The sequence below is a fragment of the Chelonoidis abingdonii genome, chromosome 1 (genome assembly GCF_003597395.2).
Source record: "Chelonoidis abingdonii isolate Lonesome George chromosome 1, CheloAbing_2.0, whole genome shotgun sequence".
In the NCBI taxonomy this organism is placed as follows: domain Eukaryota; kingdom Metazoa; phylum Chordata; order Testudines; family Testudinidae; genus Chelonoidis; species Chelonoidis abingdonii.
This window is the reverse complement of record NC_133769.1, coordinates 128,123,475-128,148,886: the sequence shown is the minus strand read 5'-3', so window position 1 is coordinate 128,148,886 and position 25,412 is coordinate 128,123,475. Positions and strand designations below refer to the sequence as shown.

The 25,412-nt window shown below is 39.9% G+C and overlaps 2 protein-coding genes across 9 annotated transcripts in view; one reads left to right on the top strand and one right to left on the bottom strand.

The window, feature by feature from the left end:
• The window catches only part of KRAS (KRAS proto-oncogene, GTPase), a 48,627-nt gene extending 33,454 nt beyond the window's left edge, over positions 1 to 15,173 (top strand). The window contains exons 5-7 of one of the 4 annotated variants that reach the window (XM_032789771.2): positions 2,156 to 2,271; position 3,945; positions 11,576 to 15,173. In XM_032789771.2, the coding sequence (XP_032645662.1) occupies positions 2,156 to 2,271; position 3,945; positions 11,576 to 11,692 (234 nt within the window). In that variant the 3' untranslated portion in view covers positions 11,693 to 15,173. Of the gene's footprint in view, positions 1 to 2,155; positions 2,280 to 3,944; positions 3,946 to 11,575 lie in introns of all 4 variants that reach the window. The other 3 variants (XM_032789770.2, XM_032789769.2, XM_032789768.2) reach the window with 3 other exon arrangements.
• On the bottom strand, positions 8,888 to 25,284 carry ETFRF1 (electron transfer flavoprotein regulatory factor 1). 5 transcript variants are annotated; one of them, XR_004374973.2, is made up of 4 exons: positions 25,122 to 25,284; positions 23,751 to 23,891; positions 11,271 to 11,366; positions 8,888 to 9,044 (listed from the first exon to the last, which is right to left on the bottom strand). XR_004374973.2 is itself a non-coding variant. In XM_032789773.2 (4 exons), exons 3-4 carry the CDS (start codon positions 20,894 to 20,896, stop codon positions 20,530 to 20,532), a joined length of 267 nt encoding a protein of 88 aa, XP_032645664.1. In that variant the 5' UTR covers positions 20,897 to 20,946; positions 23,763 to 23,891; positions 25,122 to 25,281; the 3' UTR covers positions 18,876 to 20,529. The 5 variants fall into 5 exon arrangements, 3 of the variants coding, with proteins under 3 accessions (XP_032645664.1, XP_032645665.1, XP_032645663.1); XM_032789773.2 differs by lacking the exons at positions 8,888 to 9,044; positions 11,271 to 11,366 and adding exons at positions 18,876 to 20,751; positions 20,852 to 20,946 and having other exon boundaries at positions 23,763 to 23,891; positions 25,122 to 25,281; XM_032789774.2 differs by lacking the exons at positions 8,888 to 9,044; positions 11,271 to 11,366 and adding exons at positions 18,876 to 20,751; positions 20,852 to 20,946 and having other exon boundaries at positions 23,833 to 23,891; positions 25,122 to 25,280.
• Positions 25,285 to 25,412: the final 128 nt, after the last annotated feature.

Below are 25,412 nucleotides of genomic sequence, written 5' to 3'. Positions count from 1 at the left end.
TATTAGATGATTTACTTTTGTTTCCTGGGATTCTCTTTGATCTCAGTTGCGCACACAGTGCATAGATATGCTTTAAGACAATTTAATAATTCTTACATAAAGGTTGTAAAACTGTAATTATAAAAATTATAGGGGCAGCCTGTGTGCATTAGCCATAGTAGATTGAAATTGAGGTAAACTGGCGTAATGTGTTCTTCTCAACTCAAGTTAAACTGTTTATGGAAAGCAGATGCCCTGATCCTTGGAGCTGGAAGAGCTGTGCTCAGCGCAGGACCTGAGGAGGGAGGTAGAGCTGCAGCTGATTGGCTCTGCCAAATTTAAAGGCTCACCCAAAATGGTTGGCTCCAGGAGAGGGTAAACAAAAAGATGGCTTATCTGTTTGTTTACCCAGTCCTGGGGCCAGACATTTTGGGCTCCAGTGCAACTTAAAACAGTCCCGTAGATTTCAGTAGAACTTCGTGCAGGCCTTTAAATTTGGCAGAGCCAATCACCTGCAGTTCTCTGAAATAGCCATTTGGCAACTTTTGGTTGCTGATACACCTTTCTGTCTTTCAACTGGTTAGTTATCTCAGGTTTTCTCCCAGTTTTTCTTTTATTGCTGAAGAGATGGCGTATTCTCACAATGCCCTAACCACAGAGCTGTAAGAGAGAGGGGGTGGGTGCTATAGAGTTGTCTGTTGTGGCTGTGCTACTCAGATTGCCCTCATGATAGGGGATTCCTTTTCTGGCTGGTGTGGCCAGCTCTACAGCCTCTGCACCACCATGTTGCAAAGGTACCATAGCAATTGCCTGGATCTGGCTCAGACAGTGTAGACTAGAGCTGCTTTTTGTGGTAACTTTTATGAACGTTTCATCCTACAATCTGTAACAGAACTTGCTATTTCTGTACTTTGGAGAAATAACTTACAAGCGATAATATGCATGTTATTTTTGGTGTGGTGTAAATTGTTGACTCATTATTTTAGAAACAACATTTAATTCAAGGCACATTATTTTAAAGGGAGACTCTGTGTTTCATCCAGATATATTCTTCTGATAAAATTAAGGCTAACAGTATTTGTACCTTGGCTGGCAAATGAGTTCCATTTAAAAAAAACAACCCACAAAACACACACACACACACACCACGCACACTCCTTCCACACACCCCCTCCCCCCCCAGAAAAAGCCCACCAACCACCACCACCACCACCTGTGGTCACTTAAATTTAACAATACAGCATTGAGTTAAATATTGCCCATATGAGTAGATGTTTCTTTGTATCTGTTCTTGAAATATGTAGCATAACCTTCCCTGATATAAAACTCTCATGTAGAGATCTACATGGGGGCAAATCTTGCGGCTTTAAAGAGTAGACAGTAGCTACCCACTTGACCAAAGAATGCAAAGGCCCCAAATTAGAGGTGTAGATCTGCCTGCCTAAATAATTCTAAAAGACTGGAATAGGTGACTGAGGAAACTTAAATAAAAACATGCTCGCTTCTTAGTTCCAAAGCTACTGTACTTACATTGTGCATTAAAACATTTACAATCCTAATATGATATGCAACTTTATCTGAGCATTAAATAATCTTGATAACTCCCTCATCCCCCTGACAAATTGGTCCATATCCTGTTTTAGCAAATTTCTGTCTTCCTACAAAAAGGTTGAAGGGCTTTAAGCACAAAGCAGCATAGTGGCTTTGCAGCACTCAGATCCTACTTCTTGATTTTAAGTCTGCCTCTAACTTGTTCTTGTTAGTTAAAACAACAGTTATCAAGCCAAACTTACCACTCTCTAAAGATGTTTTTTAAAAAATGCATAAATGACAAATGTTTTCTCTAGCAAAATTGAGTATAGAAATAAGTCTTAAAACTAACCTTTAAAACAAGACAGGGATAACTCTAGTATAGAGCATCAATTAAAGAATATGGAGCCATGGGATCTGTCTGTGACAGTATAGACATGGTGCTCGTCCCTTCCTCTGATAGGCAGGCTCTTGCTTTCTGTCTGCAGACTGAACATGAACACAGCCCTTAGAATTACTTGTGCTCCATATACCTACATTTCTCAAGTAAAGCTCATACTTTCTGTGTTTTTTCTGCAATGAGTGTCCCAGTACATCAGTTTTTGTCAATAAAGCAGATTTTAAGGAGTTGTGTTTTACAATGCAGAGAGTGGAGGATGCTTTTTATACATTGGTGCGAGAGATTCGACAGTACAGAGTGAAAAAAGTCAGCAAAGAAGAAAAGACTCCAGGGTGCGTGAACATTAAAAAATGTCTTGTAATGTAACAGGGTAAGTTTTGTAATAGGGTAAGTTTTGCAAATTAATTTTGGGCAGAAAAGCTGATAATCAGTTTCACGTAAATCAGATATCTTATGGCTTCTCAGTAGTAATTATATCATTTCAAAATGTTAAGTACAAAATTAATCAAACTTCTATTTTCCTTTATTAACATTTAGTTTTGAGCTTTGGTTTATAGCAATAGAGTATTTTTTAAACAATACCTTAGCAGCTATTGGTCTGTTCTGTTTTGTGATTTTTGACAAATGGGTAGGAGGAGCTCCATACTCTGAGTGACCTTGAACAAGCTACTTAATCTCCGTGCTTCCGTTGTCTGTAAAATGGGTATCATGATATGTGTCAACTTCATGGGGAGTGTTCTGAGGAAAAATTTGTAGATTCCACAGTAGTGAAGGCCAGGGATAGATCTTCAAATTGCTGTACAAATAACTGTTTCTCTCTCTTCAACTGTCTACATTTTCAGATGTAGAAACTGAAGTAAAATGCTTTGGTCAGTGTGATAGACAGATGGTATCTACATGGGAATTAGAACACAGGAACTCTTAGGTCCCAAGCCTGTCCTCAGAGCACCTCTGTCTTCCACTTAATCACTTCAGGAAATGCATCTGAATTCTTTCCTCCCTTGTGCCAGTTGTAATACCATCACATTTCATCAGACAACTGATTAGGATGGGAGAGAGGGAAGGATGATTTTTATCTTTTAAATATCTTTGTTGTAAAAAGGAAGAGAAACTTTTGTAAAGAAATAAGAGAAAATACAAATGTAACATAAACCAGAAAATATGAAACACTGTTTTATATGATTAATATAGCTATATATTGTACTTACAAGAACTAAGAACCAAAGCAAAATGGGAAGAGAAAAAACTATGAGAAATGAAGAAAAGATAACATTCAAGACATAGCATGTCATCAAGAAGTAATGCATCCAGTCTGTTTCTAGCACTGTTTCACCAGACCCTCAAAAGAGCTCACTGTACACATTTCCGTTCCATTAGTTCTGTTGCTCTGGGTGCAGCAGTGCAGATCTTGGGTGATTCCTCTTCACTCACTTGACAAGCCGGATGATGACCACTCGCTGCCCACTCTCTAGAACGCCACCTTTTGTCTTTGCCAGTTTGATTCTTGTCTCACTCAGAGCAACATGCATGAAGGTAGTGGAGTTGGACTGTCATTTGGGTTCAAAGCTGTGAAAGCTAAGGAAAAAGAGAAACTCCACCTCAAATGTGGCTCTCAACAGTTGTGCTTTGCCATTGGGATCATGAGCATTTTATCTTATCCGAGGAGGGAAAAAATTCCACAATCTCATTGGAGTGAGTTAGTGGTTGAAGTGATGGCTATGAAAGAGAAAACCAAGCTGCATAGGAGTTCTCTCCAAAATATTGGCATAATGAGATAGTGGCTGAGGGCAGTTCCTCTGGCTGTGACTGACAAAGCCAGCCCATTCAGTTCATGTACAGGGGAAAGAAGCGCTCCCTTGGATAGCTGCGGGCTTAGGTGGAAGTAGTACTTGAAGACTTCCTGAGGAAAGGGATGTCAGTGAGTTCCCCAGTTCCTTTTCCTCTGGCCTGTAAAATGTTTGAATCTAAATCTTACTGGTGGACTTTAGAACTCCTGGGAGGAGTTCATAAAAGCTTTTGAGGACGGTTCCCTAAGGGTCAATACTGGTCTTTTAGTAAAAGTCTCTTCATTGCTTGGCACTATCCTTTCACAAACTTCTATAAATGCTTTGGTGGGTCACTGTTCAGAGAAGGGAGAAGTATCTTATTGTGATGGGTTGGATCACAGAAACCCCCTCGGGAGCTGCCACCTGATGTGCCAAGACTACTTCTACGCCTGCCTTCCCTGCCAACTCAGGACCCCAGCCCCCCGTCATGCTGAGTCAGACACTCCTGTGTGCTCCAACAAAGACCCAGGGTCTGAATTACTTGCTCCAAAGCTGCAGGTTTACCTGAAAGCAGCACGCAGAAGTGTGCTTGCCTTTAACACTCAGATGCCCAACTCCCAATGGGATCTAAACCCAAATAAATCCATTTTACCCTGTATAAAGCTCAAGTAGGGTAAACTCATAAATTGTTCACCCTCTATAACACTGATAGAGAGAGATGCAGGGCTGTTTGCTCCCCCAGCTATTAGTACATACTGTGGGTCAATTAATAAGTAAAAAGTGATTTTATTAAATACAGAAAGTCACCAAGCAAAATAAAAGGCGCAAATCTATGTCTAATCAAATTGAACACAGATAATCTCACCCTTAGAGATGCTTCAGTAAGATTTTTTTCCTCAGATTGGACACCTTCCAGGCTTTGCACAATTCTTTCCCCTGGTACAGCTCTTGTTCCAGCTCAGGTGGTAGCTAGGGAATTCTTCATGATGGCTCCTCTCTCCTCTTTGTTCTGTTCCACCCCTTTGTATATCTTTTTTGCATAAGGTGGGAATCCTTTGCCCCTCTCTGGGTTTCCATCCCTTCCTTCTCAATAGAAAGACACCAGGTTAAGGATGGATTCCAGTTCAGGTGACATGATCACATGTCACTGCAAGACTTCATTGCCCACTTGCCAGCACACATGTATACAGGAAAACTTACAGGTAAAACACACCCATCTGCAGACAACTGTCTTGGCTAATGGGAGTCATCAAGATTCTAAACCACCATTAATACATAATTACAATAGGCCCTCAGTTACATTTCATATTTCTAGTTTCAGATACAAGAGTGGTACATTTATACACTCAGTAGATAATAAGCTTTGTAATGATATCTTACAAGAGACCTTTTGCATGAAGCATGTTCCAGTTACATTATATTCACTCATTATCAAATTTTTATTAAATCATGTAGACTGCAATGTCACACTTACCACTTAGTGTCTGAGTTGACCCCCAGTACCTGCTAAGGAATAAAATCTTTAAAGAAGATTGAAAATAACATGGTTGTGTGGTTTTATTCACTTTGTTCAGGATTCCCTTCTAGTCCATCCATCAGTCTAGCAGATCATGCAGAGCACCTTCATCACTCCTCACACCTGGATTTTTTGATAAATCTGCACAGGCCATATATGCTCCCGGAAGATTTGAGAGATAAATGACTCTCCTTACCTAGACTAGATTCTGCAATTATACTTTGCTCAAAAAAGATGTCATTTATGGAATATATTGGCTTAAAGGTTTTCTTTGTATTACATGTGGAGTTTACTGCTAGAAAGTTCCACACAGACTTGTTTCCAGATGAGTTATTTGCTGGCTGTTGGAGTTACAATATGAGGTTTTCTATTCTTCCCTTCTCAGGAGAGTTTTAGAAATATCGATAGATGTGCTGCTGCAGCGCATCTGGGAAAGACGCGCTCTGCCAATGGGAGTGCGCTCTCCTATCAGCATAAGAAGCTATGTTGGTGGGAGAAGTTCTTATGTCAGTGTAACTTATGATATTCAGGAGGGGGTGGAATATTCAGACCCTTGAGTGACATAAATTTTGCTGACATAGGCTTAGTCCCTTTAGCTGAGAATAGCCTCAGTGGTGTTCCTCAGGAGTCGCTTAGATATTCCACTAATGTCGTCTGCTCCTCCCAAATGGCTCATTGGGCATTATGGGTTTAGCCATGGTGTGGGACAATAGTTTATCCGAGCTCTGTATGATAGCTGTTCAATTCAAACTGGTTAGACTCCCCCCCTCCCTTTTTAAAAGAAACACATTCAGTTGTATTTCCCTAAGCCTTTTCTTCAGGAAAAAGTAGTCACACCTTTGCACTTAGGATACAGGAGAGAGAGACTTTGGAGATTACTTCGTAAGTGTAAGCTTAGTTCTGGTATTTTGGAAAGGGCAGCTTTCTTTTGTGCATGTGTCTGGAAATAGATCCAAGCCGCCTTCCTCACCCCTAAGCAAAGATTTTGGGCTGTGTTGACCTTTTCTCTCTGTGGACTTGCTTGGGAAAGAGGCTGGAATCTCGTTTTCTTTGTTTGCTTCCCACTGAGAATCTCCTCAGACTCTTGGATCCATTTCTAGGCGTCGTCTATGCGTCTCTATCCTTTCTCTCTTCACTAGCTTCCCAGAATAGTAGTCTTCCCCCAGATCAGGAGAAACCTTTTGACACCTGGTTCCATTCTAATGCTTAGTCAGAATATAAATTGCCTGAGAGGCAAGTCTGTTTGGTTTGAGGAGCTCCCAGGATGCCAGCTCAGTTCAGGGAAACATGATCATTAAGTGAAAGTAAGTTCCACGTATATGCCCTTGAGGTGTGATCAGTCATGTTAGCAATCTTAGCATTTAGAACGCTGATCTGGAGAAAATGTGCTCATAAAGTCTGATGGCACATCAGTAGCTGAATACCTGAATCATCATGATGGTACAAATAACCCACCCTGCTAAGGAGTCTGCCCTTTTTTAGAGTATGTCTACATGGCAAAAAAGCCCCCTGCCTCCTCCAGCAGAGAGTCTCAGAGCCTGGCTCTACAGACTCTTGCTATGGCACTAAAAATAGCTATGTTGATGTTTGGGCTCAGGCTTTCAAGGGATGGTGGGTTTCAGCCTGCACAGCCGTTTTTAGTGCTGTAGCCAAAGCCCTGAGAGCCCAGATCTGTAGACCGAGACTGAGACTTGTTGCTGAGCATGTGGGTTATGTTTTGTTTTTTGCTGTATAGACATACCCTATTCTTCTCTTAGTAAGACTCCACTTGTTCTGGGACAGCTTAACTGTGCAGCAGACCGGCTAAGCAGATCCAAGGAGAATGGTCCCCAAAGACTGAAGCCTTTCAGCAGGTATCCAGAACCTTGGGAAAACTTACAGTAGAATTGTTTGCAACTAAATGCAGTGTCAAGTGCTTTCTTTCTTGTCAGCCAACCAAGCCCAGCAATGTTGGTCCAGAATACATTTGTTATTTCATGAAACTTGTCCTGGTGTATGTATTTTCCCCTCTTGGTCATCATGGGATACTTTAAAAAAAATAAGATTTAAAAAAACATTGTTTTGGATTAGCTAGCTTGTGGAAGCTTGGTATGCCTACCTGCTGGTGCTCTCCTGAAGGATAAAATTCCTTTGGTGTTATGCCATAAAGCAGGAGACACCTACGTGCATCTGGCTTATTTTGTTTGTGACAGATGAACAAAATGTTTTAACTAATGTAAAAACTACAAAGGATACCTTACTTGAAAATGTTAGTCAGTAGCATTATTTTACTTAGTTGATTGCCTATCTGAGCATAAAGTCAACTGTAAATTAGGCAGTGAGATGACGCACTGATGGTCCTATTAAAAATGCAAATATAGAAGATATGTTTGAACTTAATCTTTTAAGGGGTTCATTAATTGTTATCAGGCTGTAAACAAAAGTTATTTTATGGCCTTCCCACCCAACTCAAAAGGTGTGCAAATTTGCAAGCCAAAAATGATTGCATGGTAATTGTGTCTCCCTCTCATGTTGGAAGTATACACTACAATTAGACCCTTCTTTTTGTACAACAAGTTGATATAGGTCCTCTTAAAAAACAAAAACAAACAAATGAACACTCCCCCACCCCCAAGTTTGGTAGAATCCAGTTGATAGGAAAAAGGAGCATTTTGACATAGAGCTAGTTAACAGTTCAACTGTTTTAAGCCTTAAACAATGTCTAAATACTGTCATTTTCTTAGTATGAATGCAGGATAGAAGCTGATTTATGATCCTGCGCTAGGCTTTCTGATTGTGAATTAAGTTGTCTCCCTTCTGGAGTATGGCCAGTAGGAAGTCTTCCAGACACTGACTGTTTTTAATTTTAAAATGTGACTTAAGCTGAATAGAGCACTAAATGAATTTTCTCACGGCTGAACAGAATAAGGTGACTGCTGCTTAGTTGTATCGCTATCAAAAACACTTCTAGACTATCATCTTACTGTTTTAACCATACACTGTGGTATTTTGCATATATACTTTTTAGATCAGGATGATGCTGTGTGGCAGAATTCTAACAGATTGCTGGATTTCCGTACAAATCCTTCCCAGTGTTGAAATCTTTAGAGATGAATTTTCTGTAAAACTTCTTTAAAGTCAATGTTTCATTAAAACACAGTAAGCTAAATAAAGTAAAACTATATGCTGAAGGTGACTGAAGAAAAGGCAGCAATATCTATGCATCTCTAAGACACAAGTTAGGGAGAGAATTCCAAAACCCAGTACAAAGAGAGATTTCAGTAGGAGGCCATAGAGGCTGTGTGATTTGTGGAAATAGTTGCACACTCCCATATGCAATATTCTGTTAGCCAGACTTAGTACTATCAAATGATTTGGGGCTCCTCCTTAGCTGTTCTTGTGACATTGTCAAGTGTATCCATGTTGCATATGTAGAACTTGAAACTTCTCACACATTAAAATGTAGATGTATGTGCAAATGCCTGATTTTAACTCATAAGTTTTGCCAGCACATTTGAGGAGGTCTGCTTAGAAAGTGGCTTAGTGTCACTGACTCTTTTTATTTGAGGAGTCTTAAGTAAAGCAGGACTTTGGATAACTTTCCCATTCAACTCTGGGACAGTGTGCTGCAACCCAAATTTTGAAATAATGTTCCTTATCTACAGGTAACCAAAGTAAGTGTCTGGAGTTAAGTGAAAGGTAAAATAAGGCCTCAAGTTAATTTTGAATGTAAGGTTCTTTATTTTCTTTTCACCTTTAAGAGAGTCTTGATACAATGTGCCCAATTATCAGTCAGTAGGTGCGTTAAACAGAATTTACAGCAGAACCAAAACCAGTAAAATGCAAATATTCCCTGAACTGTTTAAGATTTGATCTGCAAAACAAAGGATTCAATACTGTAAGCTGAAATGCCATATTTAAGTCTCCCCCTAGCGTGCAGGTTTTGTAATACACACTATGTACAATTATCCTGTTTTGCAATACCTGCAGTACGCACAGTAGAATGAATTTCAGCCTTAACTGTGAATCTCCTTACTTTCTTTGAGGTTAAGGTCCTTAATATTGTTTGAATATAGCTTTTTATGGGTTAATTTCTGTGCATTTATTTTAACAATAGCTTAAAGTGGGTGGAATCTTTTTGTGGAAGTTTCAGTGTTCTGTTACACTTTGCATTTAGCACTTTTCACCTGATGATCTTAGACCACTATACAAATGTTAATGATGTCCTTTGTGAGGAAGATGGTATCCTTACATTTTACTGATGGGGAAACTGAGGCACTTAGTCATCTTGCTCAGGCTCATGGGTGCAGTTTGGGGAAAAACAGCATGTAGAGCTCTTGGTGCCAATCCTGTACTCTAGCCATGAGACTTTGGCCCTTTGCAGCAAACTGTAATACATTTTTTGCTCTGTTCGTTAATGGAGACTTAATACTGCAGTATGTATGTTTTTAAAATTGTATATCCAGTTACAGCACCATTGTAGCTTATTTAGATACCGGTTATTATGGATTCATATTGTGCCATTATTCTGACTGTCTTTCAAAGTTGTAAGTCAGATATTAACATTTGACCGAGTTTTACAGCAGAACAGTACTAATTTTCAATAATTAATGAGATTTCTAATTTTTTAAAAAGAGAAAAACACTTTAAAAAACAGGGTCCTGCATGACACAATATACTACGTTCACTTTATTTTGACCATTACAGTTTATTTGTATTTCAAATAGTTCATGGTGTACTAGTAAATGTACTTAAGTATGCTGAAACATCATTAGAGGACACTGCTGTGAAAGCCCTGAGAGGCAGGGAGAAATGGCCAATGTTTGTGTGAATTGGTAAAGTACAGACTGACTAGGATTCTATTCAGTTAATGATCCTCTCATAGACGTACGCAGGGACTGAAGCTGTTATGATGTATTGTAAATGCACATTTGTTTGAAGAAACTATTTGCTTTTAGATATAGATCTCTTTAAATGGCGTATCCTTCAAACGTTCCCTATAGCTAAATCTGCTCAAACATATACACTACTATATTTGAATAAAACTCTGTAATTAAGCACAGTTACTATTTTTAAGGGGCCCAGTCTACTCCTATTGGTGTCAGTGGGAGGACTTTTAGCTGTTGCCTTCAGTGGGAGGAGGAACTTACAGTGTGCATGTTGCCCTTTATTTGCGTCTTGCAGTTTAGGATGAAAGAGTCTATAGCTGATGATAAAGAACTTCTTTTAGCTCCAGTAGTAGTAGTCTTTGTTTTTACCTTTAGGGCTTGATTTCTGGACCCACTTCTGCAAGTCCTGTGTGGCTTATTACTCTGGTATAGCAGTATTTTACATCCACTTTGTATGTGTGAAATTCATAAAGAACAATGCAGTGGAGAATTGGGCCTCACTTTCTTATGTAGCAAATTAAAATGTGTATTATGACAAAGTTCCTCTTCTACCTTGGTGGGTCCTGCGCTTATTGGCAGATTTGCTCACCTCAGTGATCTTCCCATCTGGTGGAACTCACAGTCTGGGTCAACTCCTCCTGTGTCTGATCAGGAGTTGGGAGGTTTGGGGGGAACCCGGGCCTGCCCTCTATTCCGGGTTCCAGCCCAGGGCCCTATGGATTTTGCAGCTATCTATAGTGCCTCTTGGAACAGCTGTGTGGCAGCTACACCTCTCTGGGCTACTTCCCCAAGGCCTCCTCCAAACACCTTCTTTATCCTCACCACAGGACCTTTCTCCTGGTGTCTGATAATGCTTGTACTCCTTAGTCCTCCAGCAGCACACCCTCTCAGTCTCAGCTCCTTGTGTCTCTTGCTTCCAGCTCCTCACACGCACTTCCTCTCCTCTGGCTCCTCCCCATCTGACTGGAGAGAGCTCCTTTTAAAACCCAGGTGCCCTGACTAGCCTGCCTTGATTGGCTGCAGGTGTTCTAATCAGCCTGTCTGCCTTAATTGGTTCTAGCAAGTTCCTGACTACTCTAGTGCAGACCCTGCTCTGGTCACTCAGGGAACAGAAAACTACTCACCCAGTGACCAATATATTTGCCCTCTACCAGACTCCTGCACCCCACTGGCCTGGGTCTGTCACAGTATATTAAAAAAACCACACTAACCTGGCAACTTCCAAAAATGAAAAGGTTTCCAAAACCAGTGAAGATTGCTGAGTGGCAACGTATGTGTTTGTTGCTATATTTATAGAACCGAAACACCTGAAAGCACAGAAATTAATAAATAAATTGACACTGTTTGATTATTTAAAAAAAAAAAAGCATACTTCATCACAACACCCAATATACATGTTCTTACTAAACTGCAACATTAATAAGAACCTGCAGTGTTCAGATGAAAACAAACACTACCCAAATGAGTACATAAACCATGTTAATTTGGTCTTATAGGCACATATGTTTCTTTTCAGGGTGTCGATGATGCTTTCTACACGTTAGTTCGAGAAATCCGAAAACATAAAGAGAAGATGAGCAAAGATGGGAAAAAGAAGAAAAAGAAGACAAAGACAAAGTGTATAATCATGTAAATACAATTTATCCTTTATTCTTAAGGCATACTTAAGAAAGTGATTTTTTTTGTACATTACACTAAATTATTAGCATTTGATTTAGCATTACTTAATTTTCTTTCTGCTTCATGAACCTGAATGCTTGTTTTAAATGACAGTGGAAGCTTTATTCCTCTTAAGTGCCAGTATTCCTTGAGTGTTGGTTCTTGAACTAGCAATGCCCGTGGAAGAAGAATAAAAACAAAGCCCTGAGAATTTTCTTAGGATTTTTTGGTGCATGCAAAGCTGCTAACTTCCTGTTTTCTTACCAGTTGTGAACTTTAGTTCTGTGTGCAAACAAAATAATGAAAGTGCTCCACAGGCTCTTATATCGTTACTGTTTTTTTATCTGGTTGAATAAAAGGACTAGTTAGCATAAGACACTTTTATTTCCGACTTGTTTTCTTTTATTCTAGACTGACTGCAATATTGAGAGACCAGAAGCCTTTATAGTCTTCCTATAGATTCTGCTTCTAGGCATCTAGTCTTGTAGCATTTCAGATCAACTTCCAATGAATGTAAAGATATAATTTTCACGAAGTTTTTCACTGCAATTTGTCATGGTCACTCCTTTAAATACTATATTTTTTCTATAAAAAAAGAAAAACTAAAAAAAGACAATAATGCACATCTGACAATGGAAAAAGTAAAAGTTCTAATTAAATTGATTTGCTATTGTAATGCTTTGCTTAAGACTTTCACTAACTTTTTGTGTCAGGAGACCAAGGGTTAAATCCTGGTTCCACTGAAGTAACTGGCAAACTTCAAAGTAGCTTCAGTAGGGTCAGGATTTCACCCTCAGTGTCACTACTAAGAAATACTGGAAAGCCTTAACAAATGAGTAATTCAAACACTTACAGAAGTTAATTCATAAGTTGATTCAGAATTTAATCCTAAGAATGAGGTCAGGACCTCTACCTTTATAGATGTCAGAACCATTTTTTCAAGAGTGGCATTAAATATTTCCAAATGCCAGTTTTGTGTATAATAGGGGAGGCATTTTAAAGTCCAGTAACCTCTTTAGATTCAGTAATGGCACTTGAATTCAACTGCTTCATACAGATTAGTTGGAAATCCACTATGCCATAAATATAGGGATGATGGAGAATTTGCACAAACATTCAGCAGGCATAGCTGATATAGTTTCCAGAGCTAATGTTATTTTGTGTTCTGCTGTGATTCTTGTGAAGTACTAATTTTGTTTCACAGATTAAATGGTTGTTTAGTGGAATAAAATGTCAAGATTGTTATACATGGGAACCAGGTTTTCAGTGGTGGTGTTCCCAGAGTGATTTTTTTCTTGTGATTTTTCTGATCGGAGTTAATCCATTTTGAAGAAGCTCTCATTTGCAGTATAGCAATAATTTGGTTAATCTGCACCAAAGTGAGAGCCAGTTATCATGTTGCCAATGCTTGTGATTTTTATCATGAATTTAATAAATTTGATGTTTTTCCTAAGGCCCCCACTCCTGGAGTTGAGTTGAGTTTGCTTTTCTAATGTGTCTAGCCCTCATAGTTGCAGAGAAGAGCTTGAAAGTGTGACTCAACTGTATGCTAAATGATTGAACAGCAGAAGGCAAATAATACACAACATGTATTGGTCTTTAAAACCTTGTGATTTGTCGAGGCCTGATTCATGAATTTTCAGTGGTCATGATAGACAAAACTGCTATTCCCAAGTTATCCTGAAACTTTTAAACAGAGTTTGCACACTGAGTTTTTCAGAGTAGGATTTTCATGTAGCAGCGTAACTTAAAATGCATGTACAGTATCAAAGGTACAACTACATGTGCAAGATGACCTCTTATTTCTACACAGGGAGCAGTAGTGGCCATATCTGAAAGAGAGTGGCAATGGTGGCTAGAGGAGTAATAAACATACGACCTGTATTTCTGCATGACCCTTACATTTTGTGTGGCTGGGAAATTTTTGAAATTTTAAAAAAAATTCTTTCCCAAGCTGCAGGGTATATACTTCATACATATGGCCAAAAAGAAAATACTGAAAGATGGTGGTGGGAGAACATAATGTTTTATCCTAATTTAGGACCAATAGGAAGAGGGAACAAATCCCTGTAGGCGTTGTAAACATCTAGTGTTTTATTTGCAACTTTTGAGTTTAAAACATCTTGAGGTTGAGATTTTGTTGGGTAATTGGATATTTTTAGACACTACTATCAACGTATTGGAGGAACGTAGCAGAAGTGGATAGTGTAACTTGAACAAACAAGAAATAAAATCTTAAGACTTGTGACTTTTTGTAACTGAGTCACACTGCATGCAAATTTAGGGCTCGTCTAGACACAGTTTTTATCAATTTAACTAAATTGGTAGAAAAACTGATTTAGCTAAAATTGGTGCAGCTTTCAAATGTGGATGCAATTATCAGTATAGAAGTATTATACTAAGATAGCTTATTTTAATAAAGTTAATCTGTAAACTACCAATTCATTTGAATAGATATTAAAACTGTTTAGACCAGCCTTCATGATCTAACTTTCACAAAATACGCTCATCCTTGCCACTGTTGTGCAGTTTTGTCTTAGTATTTGTAGAGACTTGGTGAGGCATGTTGAATTGCAGCTTGCACAAGTTGATCTAATTATTCTGTCTTTCCCTATTTGAAATGCTTTCCAAGAACATATCCAGATGCTATCTTTTTCTGATAGTAACTATTAAATGAACATGTGAAGTCACTTACTATATTAATACATTAGATTTCCAGTGCCTGATAGTAGCTTTATGTAACTTTTGATAAACATCTTTTAAAAAAAAAGTCATCAGTTAACTTAAAACTGAAACTTTATTGTTTCGATTCTTTTAATCTATACAGTTGTCCTAAAATCTTGGTTGGCTGAGGTTATGTTTAAAAAAAAAAAAAAATTCACCATATAAAATGTTACTGTAATAGTATTTCTCCAATAGGTAAGTTGGTACATAAACTTCCATTCTTTTGTCAGTACTATCAAGCAATACAACTATTTCCTTCTAAGGCCATCAAGTTGTGGCTCTTTTTGTAAAGTCTACATAAAGCTACATAGGCAGTAATCTTTCCTAACATTTCCTAATAATTCCACTGTCTTGTGTTTTCATGTTGAAAATACTTCTGCTTTTTCCTCTTGAGTGCCAACTTCTTACTAGAACAATTCCTAATGTAATATGTTTACGTGGAATGTATTTTAACTATTTTTGTATAGTGTAAACTGAAACATGCACATTTTGTACATTGTGCTTTTTTTGATGTGGAACATATGCAGTGTGATCCAGTTTTCCCATCATTTGGTTGCGTGACCTATGAATATTTGGTCATACCAGACATTAAATTAAAAGAATGACCACTGTTTAAACTTTTTTTAATGTTTTATAGGAGTATGTGCTGTGAGGTAATCTGAAATTTGTCATTTTTTGTCAAATTGTACTGCTCCTATTTATTGTAATGTAATAAAAATAGTTATTGTGAACTTCTGTTGTTTAATTTGTTGCTCCTTCCAATAAATGTAATGCTAATCCTTTATAATTAAAGTACCCCATGAACTTCATTTATGTGGCAGCCCCTCTCGATTTCTGTTGCTGTGGCCCATCAACTTTTGTGCAAACCCCCTCCCCCTCTATTTACGGTCATATACTCCCTCTTTTTAGAGGAGGACTCTTCCCTTTGTGAAAGCTGTATTGAATAATTTGGGCAAAACGTTCTAGGACACTAGTCCAGGTCTTTGTTGTTCATGAATTACTGTAAGACCCTATTTTCAGTTGCTTGTAACTTTGCCAAACTTTAATAATTTGGGCTGAAATTTTCCATGCTGGGTGTCTGCTGTTGCTGCTTATTATCTATTATTATTTAATGACAAGCCAAAATGGTTCAGCTGTTTGAGAATGAAGCTGGGCAAAACAATGTATTTTCCCCTAACTTTAAACATTTCTGGCAACCTTTTCTTAAAACAGTATTAGTGACCCTGTGCTCTGGAGCAGGGACTACAAATCTGGCCATGGGGGTCTCTGCCAGAGGTGCTCATTTTGCTACTATCCCTGTGAAAATCTGTCCAAATGTGGCCAGATTCTAAGCCTTTGGAAAAAATCACAATTCACACATGCACAGACTTGCTAAAACTTTGTGGCTATACTCCCTGAAGATTCTGTCTACACTTGTCGTAATCCAACCTGTGGCTGGGCTGGACTTTCCCTGCAGTTAGATTTCTGGGCTGTTCTAGCTTGGCACCAGAACTGAGACCATGAAGCCCCCTTTCTGTGCTCTCGATGTTGCCTGGTCACTGAGGAGGGAGTTGCCTGATTCAAATGCAGAGACCACCAGAGTCAGATCTGGGAGAGGCAGAGTAGCTTTGGACAGGGAGACTGGGAGTGCAGGAGGGAAGATGGGACAGGGAATTGGAGGGGATGTTGAGGGGGAAAGACTGGGCCTGGTTGGACAAGGAGACTGCGTTGGGGAGTGAAATGAGGGGTAGGAGGCCTGGAAGCCAGTGGACAGAAGGTAGAGTTAGCTCAGATGAAGAGCTGAGGAGTGGAGGAAGAGACTGGAACTGAATGACTGTTGTGATGGTGGTGGGGCGTGTGACGATGATCCAGAGTGTGTGAGGAGAACTGGGACTGACTGAACAAAGTAAGTAGGGAAAAGGAGCCTGGGGGAGAGGGGCAGGACACTGAGATTGGCCAAGGAGCTTGGGAACCAGTTGGGACTGGCTGGGCAAGGAAACAGGGACTGAGATAAGCTTGAGGAGGGGAGACTGGGACTAGGTAGGGAAGGAGCATGGGACTCGGATGAGGATCCAGAGGTGGGTGAGAGACAGGTCTAGGGCAGGTTGGAGGGGACTGAACAGGAGTCAAGCTTGGGGAGAATGTGCAGAAGTCTGTGCGCAGCCCCCTTCACAGCTTGGAATGGAACTGAAGATTCCTGTCTGTCTCACCATTCCTCTGTTGTCAGCAGATATCTATGAAAGCCACTCACAAAGTGTCTTACCCTGCTGGTCCACAGAGAGGGTGACAAGGGATCTAAATGATCTGACCCTGCTGATGACACGTGTGGGTGTCAGCGATGCCAAGTGGTATACTTTTTTTTTTTGGCACTTTGCTTTAAAAAAAAAAAAAACAAATTAGGAAATTACACACAAACCCCTTTATATTTAAAACATTATTAATGTAAAGTCAAACACTCAGAAATGAGGAAGTGATGGTAGAGGTCAGGTTGTATATGTATTATGACAGTCCTTTACTACAGGATCACATACCATTTTTCCAGAGGACCCTTGCCTCCTTCAGTACCCAGGATGTATCTGCTCTGGGGATGAATTAGAGTTGTGTAGTAAGACTATAGGACGCCCGATTCTTTTATTGCAGAAGTCTGAAGGTGTGTAGTGAAAGAGATGTGATTACATAAAAAGAAAGGAAGGTCTCATAGATAAGACAGTTGAATGGTGCTCTTAGTAACTGGATTCTATTTCTGCAACACTCATCATGTGATGCTAGTCAAGTGACTTAAACACATTCTTCACAGGTGGTCCCTAATACTGTGTTCCTCATTTCCTGGGTGCTGGACTTGGAGTCTGATCTGTAGAAGTGCTAACTCCTGCCAGCCGTAACTAAGTCAATGGGAGCTGTGCTTCAAATATATAATGTGGTACTTAATGCTAAATAGTCCAATAATGTGTTTTAAATCACATCCTAGGAGCCTCAAATTGAGCACCTGAAATTAGTAAATACTAGCAATAAGATGCAGGGCCCTTTCTTCCTGTAGGAAGATGGGTTCCCACTTTGAAGGAGTTTTTATTTAAAAAAAAAAAAAAAAAAAATCATATGCAATGATCTCTTTACTTTCATTTTTCCTTTATGGATTTTAATTTTGTGATTTTGCTGCTTGCTTTTGACGTCTGCAATGACCTTTCTAAATGATGGATTGAGAACTAGTAATGTTGAAGAACAGGAATCTGGAGTAGCTGACATGTGAATATTGTTCCATGAGTGTGTGTGCGCTTATTGAGGTGCCTTTTTTAAAGAGGTGAAATGTTTCATGGCATCGCTTTCAAACATGCCCTTTCTATGTTAGCTCAACTGAATTGTAACCTGCAAGAAAGTCTGGAACAATAATTCTGAGATGGAAACTGCCCCATTCAACTTGGTGAGGTATTAACTCAGATGCTCAGTGGTAATGATTTAAATATCAGCATTAATGTCATTCTTCATGTAAGAAAGAAGAGAACAGAATCACAGATCTGTGCAGCTTACTATGAGCAATGTCTCATTTTGCTGCCACGAGGGGTGGCCTGGGAGAGATACTGCTCCCTTTTCTCCCTAACTCAGGCTCTTCTGCCTTAACAGCTCTTATTCAAGGCCCCATGAGACTGCGTCTTCATTGGTGGGGCGGGGAGATGTTCATAACTCACGTTAGCTAACATGGTAAAATCTTAATGAAGACAAGGGAGGGACAAAATGGTATTTTATACAGTTTCAGTAACCCCTAAGCCAATTATGTAAACATTGTGGCTATACCAGCAAGGCACTGTAGTCGTGCATTTAAATGTAATTTAAAAAGCCATTTTCACTTTAATTCCTCTTCCTGTGATCTTAAATAGAACAGACGAACATACTATGTGCAAAGTCAGTTAGGGCACAGGTTTGTATTAGCAATATTGGCACAGTTTCAGGAATAGTGGCCATGATTTAAGTGCTATACCAGGAGCACAGAATATGATTTCTCAGCACTGGATCAGCAAAACTTTGCTGTGGAAAACTTCTGTTCTATTTCTTGTAGACTAGAACTCAAGGGGATCACATTCTGAGTGTGAACACTTAACCAATGTTTCTCTAAATAATCAATCATCTTCCATACAGTGATTTTTTTCTTCGAACTGACAGAGGCTAGAGTCTCAGCTACCTTACCAAAAGGACTAGTACTACACAGCCAATCTCCACTAAATTTTTTTTAAACTATTTGGACTTTTGAAAAAGGTTTTCATTTGTGATGAGTAGGAAACAGTAAGTAAGATTTTAATCTCAAAAGACAGAAGAAAATGATATTTAGAAATTTGGGTCAATGTTAAACACTTAGCTTTTTTCATTTAACATATTAGCGCTATTAAAATTAATCAGGATTAATCACACGATTAAAAACATTGATTAATCACACTGTTAAACAATAGAATACCGTTTAAATATTTTTGGATGTTTTCTACATTTTCAAATATTGATTAATTACAACACAATACAAACTCTACAGTGCTCACTTGTTTTTTTAAAGTGCAAGAACTTGTAATTAAAAATAAAGAAATGTATTAGGTGAATTGAAAAATTAAGTACTGTAGTGCAATCTCTTTGTCATGAAAGTTGAACTTACAAATGTAGAAATATGTACAAAAAAAGGTATTCAAAAATAAAACAATGTAAAATTTTAGAGCCTGCAAGTCCACTCAGTCCTACTTCTTGTTTAGCCAATTGCTCAGACAAACAAGTTTACATTTATGGGAGATGCTGCTGCCCGCTTCTTGTTTACAATGGTCACCTGAAAATGAGACCAAGCATTTTCATGGCACTGTTCAAGGAGGTGTCTCAAGATACTTATGTGCGGGATGCGTTAAAGATTCATATGTCCCTTCATGCTTCAACCACTAGAGACCCCCTTGTGACTGTCACCTGATGTGCTCAGATTACCTCTGAGCCTGTTTTCCCTGTCAGCTTGGGACCCCAGAACCCTGTCTTGTTGAGCCAGACATGCTGACCTGCTGAAACACAGACCCTGGGTCTGAACCACATCCCCAAAGCTGCAGGCTTTAACTGAAAACCACGCCGGGGGTACTCCTGTCTCTAATACCCAGCTCCCAATGGGATCCAAACCCCAAATAAATCCATTTTACTCTGTATAAAGCTTATATAGGGTAAACTCAAACTGTCCACCCTCTATAATACTGATAGCAAGATATGCACAGCTGTTTGGTCTCCCAGGTATTAATTACTTTGGGTTAATTAATAAGCAAAATGTGATTTAAGTATAAAAAGTAAGATTTAAGTGGTTCCAAGTAATAACAGACAGAAAAAGTAAGTTACCAAGTAAAATAAAACAAAACACACAAGTCAAAGCCTAATACATTAAGAAACTGATTATGGATGAAATCTCATCCCCTGAGATGTTCCAATAAGCTTTTTTCACAACTAGACTCCTTCCCTAGTCTGAATGCAGCAATCACTCACACGCCCATAGTTACTATCCTTTGTTCCAGTTTCTTTCAGTGCAAATATTTGTAATAAAAATATACGCTTTGATTTCAATTACAACACAGAATACAATATATATGAAAATATAGAAAATAATAAATCTCAATTGGTATCTATTTTTAACAGTGCAGTTAAAATGTGATTGAGATTAATTTTTTATTGCTTTTTTTTTGAGTTTATGAGTTAACTATGATTAATCAACTGCTTGTTTCATATATATATATTAGGGCTATCTGATCTGCATTCAGTTTTAAATTCATCTGTTCAGTGAAGAAAATGAAGTGAGGAACCAAACTAGGTTAACTTTCTGTCAGAGCATTTTTGTGCATCAAGCTTCAGTTCAGGATAGATCAGAATGGCGGACAAAGCCTCTAAGCTATCAGTATAAGATCACATCTGCATGCCACAGAACTTTATATTCAAACAATTAAAATAGCCACTTGAAATATTGTAATGTAGCCACTGACATGGTGATCAAATATGTCCTCTGGTTTGAAAATATTTAAGTCTCATTGCCTTTAACATAACCATTCTTTTTTATTTATTCATCCCAGCCACTAACCTGCATTGTTACAAGCACAGGGTCAATAATATTACACATTACTTATTCTTATTGTCATCCTCATAGTAGCGCTGTTTCATAGCCCTGTACTTTCTGAGATAATACAAGGCCTCTAGCTCTTTTATAACAAATTCTCCACGACTAATTAGTTGCTTAATTTTTTCTGGATCTTTCACATCCTTATTTTTTAGGAAAGCTGCCTTCAAACGGCTTCTAAAGCAGTCTGCTCCTTTGGGATATTCCCTTCCAAGGTACAGCAGCTTTAAAAACAAAACCAAACATTTTAGAACTTAAGCAATATGTGGCAAAAATGTTTTTATCTAGTTAAGCAAAAGTGCTAATTGCATTCAAGACACTTACGTTTTTGTAAAGATTCAGCACTTCACCTCTTAAAGGATTAGCCATTTTTCATATTTCACTGAACATAGCCACTTAATTCTTGTGTGATTATTTACCTGAAGAATAATCAATTTGATATTAGCCACACACTGAGCTAACAAGTGACTGCAACCATTTATGGTATGGTATTATTACACTAATGCCCAAAATACTTGAATCAGTTTTTCTTAACTTTTGCTTTCCTGAATTAGCAGAAGTGCACTTACAATTTAATGAAGACAGATCTTATTTTAGGAAAAGTTGCAATCAATTCTGAAAATAAATAATTCAATGTATATTCCCTAGTTCCAGAATGTGAGTTTGCTGGCTTCCAGCATTAACGTTTTTTATAATTCCCTGTGTTAATATCTAGTTTATATTGCAAGTAGGTAATGTACCCTCCATCTCAATTAGATTGTTAATCTTTCAAGTACTGTGGCCCTGTCAATTCTGAGATGAAGCAAAACTGGCTTGTTTTGCATCTGGAAGTAAGGTATTTGTTACTATAAAAACCAAGCAACTGAGATTCAAAAGTGAAAACAACTGAAATAGAAGTCACTATAGAAAAGTTCTTCTAAGTTCTTTTATGCTCTATTTTTCCTTAGTTTCCAGTCACAGCTGATCTAGTATTTATGATTAGAAAGTAGCTGAACTTGAGGTCAACAAGCTTTATGTTCTGAGTTTAACTCTTGTAACAAGACTGCATTTGAATCCTGGAAAGATTTGCATGAAGAGTAGAGACCCAAGGAAAGGACAGATTTCAAGCAGTCATTTAGCAGCACTCTCATTACTAAATGTTTTCAGCTACTACTGAGCTGTATGGGGACAAATCCAACACAGCCACCTTATGAGTATTCAAGAAATAAATGATTGCAGGATTCCTTTTCCTATGTTTGACTTTATCCTCACACACAGACTCTCACACCAATTATTATCACTTCATGTATTAGTTATAAGCCTATTTAATTATGAAGTGGAAGCTGGAGAATTTACCTCGTTGGGCTCAAAGTCTGTACAATTACTTTCAACCCAAAGATTCTGGAAAGTTCAGTAAAATGCGTGGGGCTCCTAAGTGCTACAATACTACCACTACTAATGAAGAAATTCTTTTCACAAATAAATTTCAGAAGTTTCAAGTAATGCTTCTTTTAAAAAGTTAGCCCTCTGAGCATAAGTGCCTTTCACATGTTTAAGAATAAAAGATATTTGAAAAATACCATACTGTGTACAGTACTTTTTCTCATTCTGTGTTTTCCTCTGAGATGTGGATGCTGAGCTACATGCTGAAACCCAAACTCCATATTTGGCTTGAAAGAATGTTCAGACTGAACATCCTTCCCACCAAGCAGGGCTTGAAGGAACTCCAGTGTGGGGTTCAGACTTAATTCAGATCCCGTAACAATGTTGCTAAAGCATCTTTTTAAAAAAGTCAGATCATTCAGAATATTTCTAATATAATAAACGGGGGAAAAATGTGAGAACTGAATCAGTGTACATCCAAAAGCACTAAGTTGCCTAAACTACTTGTTTTATATCATCTTTAAATTCCAAATCCTCGCACTATAAAGTTATTTATTCAGTGTTGCTTCTAAACCTCTGGCTGTAACCTGACTGACAAGGCCATTGCAACTAAAGAGAAGCATCAATGTTGAATCCTTCAGGTGTAATCAGTGTTAAAACATGTGGCAGCCCAGCACCATTTACCTCAAGCAGCTCCGGAGTGGCAGCAGCATGCAGTAGCGCTAAGGCAGGCCCCCTGCCTGCCCTGACCCCACACCGCTCCTGGAAGTTGCCAGCATGTCTGGCAGTGGCTCCTGGGGGTGGGATGGAACAGGCAGCTCTGCTGTGTGCTGCCGCCACCCACGGCTACCACCCCTGAAGCTCCCATTGGCTGCAGTTCTCAGCCAATGGGAGCTGCAGGAGAGCAGTGCCTGCAGGCAAGGGCAGTGCATGGAGGCCTCTAATCCCACCCCCCCAAGTCTGCAGGGACATGGTACTGGCCGCTTCTGGGAGCAGCACGTGGCCAGTGCAGGCAGGGAACCTGCCTTAGCACTGCTGCGTCACGCAATTGGCAATCACGTGGGCTGGACTGAAAGCCCTGACAAGCAGAATCTCAGCCTGCACCCAGTAGTTTGCCCTCCCCTGGCTTAGCATATGAGACATCTAGGCTTTATTAAGTACATGCTATCCATATAACTGCCAGATATCTGTGCCATTAGCATAGAACTCAGCAGGTGCAGTGCCTTTACTACAGCAAAACCTCAGAGTTACAAACTGAGCAGTTAACCACACACCTCATTCAGAACTGGAAGTACACGAAGCAGCAGCGAAGACCAAAGAACAAAAAAGCAGAGTACTGTGTTAAATGTAAACTACTAACAAAATAAAGGGAAAACAGCATATTTCTTCTGCACAGTAATCTTTCAAAGTTCTATTAAGTCAATGTTCCAGTGTAAACTTTTGAAAGACCAACCATAAAATATCGTTCAGAATGACAAACATTTCAGAGTTACGAACAATCTCCATTCCCAAGGTGTTTGTAACTGAGGTTCTACTGCACCCATAGTAATTGCACACTATGTGAATGTAGACAGTGTTGTGACCATGAGTAGGCCTCACTGATGCTAAGGACTGAACTGATTAGATGGGGCAATTAATGTAGTAGGTCTACCTTGAACTCCTGAACTTCTTTAAACAGATAGCAAGTAGAAGGAGGTAACATTTTAATAGCATCACTGCTTTAATGCTGAAAGTGAAGGTGGGAAGCCTTTCCCTAGATAAACTATTTCACATGACACAGAAAAAAATCTTAATTAGCACTATTTGGTCTCTGTGATGGCAGTCTCTGCAGAGGGGCTAACTGACAGGGAGAATGAATTACCCTCTTCTCAACTGAGCTAGTGCGTCCAGGATGAAGTTGAAGCCCATTGGTGGGGTGTTTGCACTGCTGCTGCCGCCTCTACCTTTTCTGTGGAGCAAGGACTTCAGACTCCTCAGTTGTCACGCACCTTTCACAAGCAATCTAATCACCATTAAAAAAAAAAAAACCATTAACACTAGAGAGTGGGGAGGGGATAACATGTTGACAATTTTTATACTTAAAGTATGATATAACAAGTGGTTCTGTGTGAAATATAAATCCACATATTTCAAGGAACCCCGGCCGTTCCACCAATACAAGGGATGCCTATACCCCAGTGGGCCCATTCTGAGTGTCAGATCAACCCTTTGTTTTTACTGAAGAGGTAGATAAGCAGTTTGTGTGACTTTCTCTGATGGCCACTTTTGTTTGAAAAGGGAGTCTCTGCCTAGTCTATTGCCCTGCTGGCTCATAAAAAAAGCATGCATAGGCAGAACTGATAAACACACATTGTAAAAAAAAATATTTTGAGCCTTAGCAGATCACATTTTCCAGATTTTCTTCACAAACAAGGGCTAGAAACTTCTCTCTCCCCCAAACAAAGCTGAGATTTTCATATAATCACATGGTTTCAGGAGCTGGAGCTTTAAGACATCCCTAAAAGCATTTGAGACTGAAAATAAAATCACAAGAGTTGGCAACACCATGGACATCTGTGATAAGAACCTTGGGGCTGGCTATAAACTCTTGGACTGGATTATCAGCATGGGGGTGGGGACAGCACAGGGCCCTATATGGGTTTGGATTGCTACCCTAATGTGAGCAGCACTACAGTCATTTAAAGGTATGTCAACACTGCACACTACAGGTTTGAACCTGTGCCCTGCTTCTTTCAATGCACAAATCAGTCTGAATTAGGTCAGCAAGTACTCAGCCATAAGCTCCCATTCAGGGGGAGTGGACTCAAAGCTCAAGTCCTACTCAGCCTCCAGTCCAAGCCCTGTAAATTTGCCCTGTGGATGCACGTCAAGCTGCAGAGCCAAGTCAGGAGGTCTGCGCAGGGCCATACAGTCGTGTTAGCTGGGGTCGGGGACACAGGCGGAGTAACTAAGGCCAGGTTTACAGTGCAGTGAGGACGCCCAAGCGCTGGCTCGGAACTAGTCCAGACCCCACAGAAAGAGCCGGATTCACAGTGCAGCGCAGGCATTGCCCGGCGGGGGTGTCTCACCAGCCCCAGCCACTCCCTGGCCTGGCCTCGGGGGTCCTGGGGCTGCAGCAGCCACACGCCCCCTCCCAAGCGCGGTGCACGGCTCAGGCACCTCGGGGATGGGAGTCAGCCATGGCGCACGCGCTCCACCCAGGTCTGGGAGAAGTGAGGGGTCTGTACCTCACCATCTGCCCTGCCGCAAAGCCAGCCGCGCACGCTTTACGGCATCTCCTGCCGGCCGCAAAGCACCGCCGATCCCGCCCCGGCTTAGCAGCTCCTCCCGCAGAGTGAGAAGGTCACGAGCGAGTCACTACCCCCGGGGCTGCTGCGTGTGCGATGTCTACTGCGGCTGCGCGAGGATAGGGAGCGGGCGGAGGGCGAGGGTTGTTAGGAAGTCCGGAGCGGCTGCGCGAGAGTCCCACGTGGGTGGGACTGGTCGTCTAGGTAACGAAGGGGCGGGAGTGGTAAACAGCGCC